Here is a 3,914-nt window from a genome sequence, read left to right on the forward strand (position 1 = left end):
TTTTTTTTTTTTTTTTTTTCGAGAAAATTAAATTTTTACCTCTGATCTCTCTCGCGATCCACCCTCGACCTCATCCGCAATCGCGCAACTTTCACACAGATCCTCGGATCCCCAGACTCATTCCCTATAGTCCTGCACTTGGAAGTTTAATTAGCCGGACAAGCGACGTCTGGATACTCCTCTCCGCAGGAATGTTAATTCGACTTGGCAGTGGGTGTCGCGCGACATTCTATCCCGTGAAAATTGCCACAGGCTCCTCTTGTCGCTTGCGCGAAAACTCGTTACGACAACCCCCTACCTTTAATTGGGTTGCATTTCCATGAGTTTAATTATATATACGTATATACACTAGACACTCCACGAGTTTAGCTGTCTATTTAATTAATACGATTAATTAAAACTCACCCCCTAACCTCCTTAACATATACAACGATAAGCCCTACGTATAAAAAGACTTTTCAGCTTTGCTTCGGAGTACAAAACCTTGGTTCCTGAAGTCACGTGCTTTTACTTACCCGGTATGAGCGCCTCTTGCGTACCTGGAGCCCCCATGATTTGCACATTAGGACTTTGACAAAGGTTCCTGCCTACAGTAAAAAATAATACGTCTGTTTAAACTGTTTTCGTCATGCAAGTACAACATATTTATTAAACAACCAGTTTGAATTTCTATCGTCGAGCCTGGGTTAAGCTCTGACCTGCCGAAGGTATACGAAGTATTCGATAATATTTTATACATACCGTTTGTCAGAGATTTTCTCCTGGGACAATCAAGTTTCACATTTTGGAAAGTCCACTGCCAATAATTGTTTCGTTCGTGATTCCTTTAGATATGATTTATAAGCTTTTTTTTTAATTATAAACATATATTCCCCTATACGTTTCCTATAAAAACACGATCAGTCACGCTGCGATGGCGCTGCGGACGCATTTTCAAGATACGCAACAGGCCCGTAGATTTCACTTTTGATGAATTCCTCCTGAATCTCAGGATACGATATCTATTTCTTGAACAGACAGGTAGTCCAGGTCATAAGGGTCGTGGCCATATCAGTAGCATGCTCTATCACGGCCTTGCGCCCCTTAAACTTGTCCTCGGTGGGTTTTAAAAGTTTCAGTAGCGCCAGCGTCTAAGGCGTCCAATGGCAAAGGCGTAGCATCGATCTTCCCGTCTATTACATATAAAATCACCCTTAGCAGGTATAGCCGCTAGTCCTCGTCAATCGTTTCAGGTCGTATTTCGAATGTATTTTTCTTTGTCTCGCGAAATAACGATATAAAGGCGAAACGCAGTTTCACGATCGACTAAAGTGTCGACCAGACAAGCCTTATACGAGGCATCCTGAAAGGGGAAATAACTTTATCGAATTTATAGAAGCGAATCTGGCATCACGTCGCGGCTTATGCGAGCGTCTATTAAGCCGAGCGTATCCAACGGCGCGACACCTTTTTCCACTTTCTTTATTCCCTTTATCGAAACTTCTTTTTTTTTCACCCCGACCCTCCTCACTCCCCTCCTTTCCCCTTTTAGCTTCTCACTCGATCCTCGCGACTGAACCACTCGCTTGCCTCTGCATGTGTGCCCATATACAGAGAGAGAGAGAGAGAGAGAGAGAGAGAGAGAGAGAGAGAGACGGAGAGGATTGCCAGGCGAACCGCAACAAAGCCTCTTTCGCAGCCACTCCGCCTCGACGTCGACGCCTGCATTCAGCTGTTCGCTCAGTGCGGTAACATTGCGCCGGTGCGCTTTATTCCTTGACTGTCGCGCGAGAGACCATTTTGAATAAACTAATGAGCATTATTACCGGCAAACGATGGGCCGCGCTTGCCGTCAAATGGAAACACGTATTTCCAGATTGCAACTCTATGCGGGTGTGCATACGTACATACACACGTGGCGCTGACTACGTGGGATTTGAACGCGACGACCGTTGCACGCAAGGCGCGGCGACTATCGCCGATAGATAAAGGTTTATTCATTTTTTTTTTTTTTTTTCGCCGCGTGCAGGTCGTTTCCATTATTGGTTTACGGTACCATGTGATTACCTCGTTATGCATGGTATAATTTGTGACTTGGCAATTGGCAATAAAGTTAGTATCTTATTAGATCCTAACGACCTGTCGTTTATACATTGCATATACCATGTATGCATATGTATACTTTTAGTGCAACTCGGTGACAGTCCTGCGTTTAGCTTTGAATATCCGGCCTTAGATTGCTAATAACGATAGCGATCAACGAAAAGGACATTGCAATGAGATTTTTATTATTTGATTTCAATTATTTTTCATTTCGTCATACGCCGCGAGAAGTTATTGGCAGATTGCGCGAGCGTTTTCTGTTACCCAGGGAGCCGTCTATAGCGGCGATTGAATTCGTTGACGTCGCTACCGGAAATTGAGCGAAATACATTAAATCAGCGGACGCGCCAACGGAAATGAACGGATCGCTCTACGTTAGTCCCTTCGAAGTTCCCGCGACGTGCGGCCAGGAGGCGAGAGCGGTACTCGGTACATTTGCCATAGAAAAGGGCCGCCAAGAACGTCAAAGTGTCAGATCGCGACTGGTGGTCGTTGCCCGCGTGGAATAATCGTCAGGGCCGGCGAGTGTGGTGGCACATGGGTGGCACCTATGTAGGAACCGGTTTATTCGTCTTTGGCATTCATTTAACTCCCACGCCTTGTTCGCTATCGGAGCATCTACCATTTTTGGCTCTGGAACCAACGCCTGGCTGAGGCTAGGGAACTTTTTCTTTAGGGACACAGCCGGGAAGACGAGTTTGCCTGGGGAAATTTGTATAGGTCCTAGACGGATGATCGTGGGTGGGAAATGGCAATGGTTTGACGGGGATAAAGGAAAACAGAGGACTAACTCTAGTGCACGGTATGGAAATGGGGGATGAATATTCCGTGAGGTTCCAAAGAGGTCCCACCGCCCCCATGAATATTCCCCGTTAGGCGGACGGATTTCTATTTTCCACGTTTCGCGGGTAAAATTCATGGTGGGGCACGCCTCCTTTGCCTCTACCGGTTTTCGCACGGTTTGTGATGGAGAACGCTGGCGAAACTCGCCCTCCGACTAACCCCCCCTCACCCCCCTCCTTCTGGAATTGTGTGTATATAGCTGTGTATGTGTATATATATATATATATATATATATAGCATAGCGTTCTCTTCCTCTACAAAACACGAATTCGGTGGGGGGGGAGAGGGGGGAGGGGGGTAGTTGCCGCCCCTGCCAGACTCATGCATTTTTCTGCTGATTTAAGGGCTGCATTTAAAATGCTTCGTTACCCGCTTGCTGAGCCTGCACGACCTCCTAGATTATGCATCTCTCATTTGCTCGTGAATACAGTCGAGACTTTCGTGTAAAGTTGGGTACTGAAAGTTGTTGAGAACAAAAAAATTCATTCCCCGCCAGCCTACCCTTTTCACCCTCGTTTCCTTCATTCGACGTCTGCCGTGCTCCGTGAGAGTCGCCTTCGTTCACTCACCAAAAACAATCAGATGCATCTTCGTCGCTGACCCTCGTGGATGCACTTTTCTTCCTAGTCCAGGAGAAGACCAAAATTTCACGAGTCTTTCTGTCAGGGGATCGCTTCTTCCTAAGGAAATGGGAATTGTACGTAAGCAGTTTGACGAGCGGTAGTCGCAAATTTGGGTCAGCAAGTCGGACGGTAATTAATCGTAGGAATGAAAATGAATAATGGCCGACGATACGTCACTTGGATCCCATCCAATTTTATCGTCTCTGTCTCTGTCTCTCTCTCGGCAACCATCCATCCGGGCACGAGAAGGCTAGAAATTTATCCTCTTCGCGCGAAAGGAAAGTTTTTCGGGAAAATCCGACGTATATTCGTCTCTCCCCCTCACTGCTGATAAAACTGCGGAGACTCGAGAACCTCGGGTAGTCT

At 46.4% G+C, this 3,914-nt stretch overlaps 2 protein-coding genes across 6 annotated transcripts in view; one reads left to right on the forward strand and one right to left on the reverse strand.

Annotated features, from left to right (window-relative positions):
• LOC107269333 (E3 ubiquitin-protein ligase MYLIP) overlaps nt 1–3,914 on the forward strand; it is a 74,430-nt gene that overhangs the window by 6,027 nt on the left and 64,489 nt on the right. The gene's annotated exons all lie outside the window — the stretch shown is intronic.
• LOC107269336 overlaps nt 1–3,914 on the reverse strand; it is a 39,153-nt gene that overhangs the window by 2,270 nt on the left and 32,969 nt on the right. Inside the window, exons 2-3 of one of the 2 annotated variants that reach the window (XM_025086627.1) lie at nt 3,495–3,605; nt 516–587 (exon numbers count right to left, since the gene is read on the reverse strand). In XM_025086627.1, coding sequence (XP_024942395.1) covers nt 516–587; nt 3,495–3,513 — 91 coding nt within the window. In that variant the 5' untranslated portion in view covers nt 3,514–3,605. Of the gene's footprint in view, nt 1–515; nt 588–741; nt 1,444–3,494; nt 3,606–3,914 lie in introns of those variants that run through there. The other variant, XM_025086628.1, reaches the window with a different exon arrangement.

The sequence above is a fragment of the Cephus cinctus genome, unplaced genomic scaffold (genome assembly GCF_000341935.2).
Source record: "Cephus cinctus unplaced genomic scaffold, Ccin1 Ccin1_scaffold0637, whole genome shotgun sequence".
Classification (NCBI taxonomy): domain Eukaryota; kingdom Metazoa; phylum Arthropoda; class Insecta; order Hymenoptera; family Cephidae; genus Cephus; species Cephus cinctus.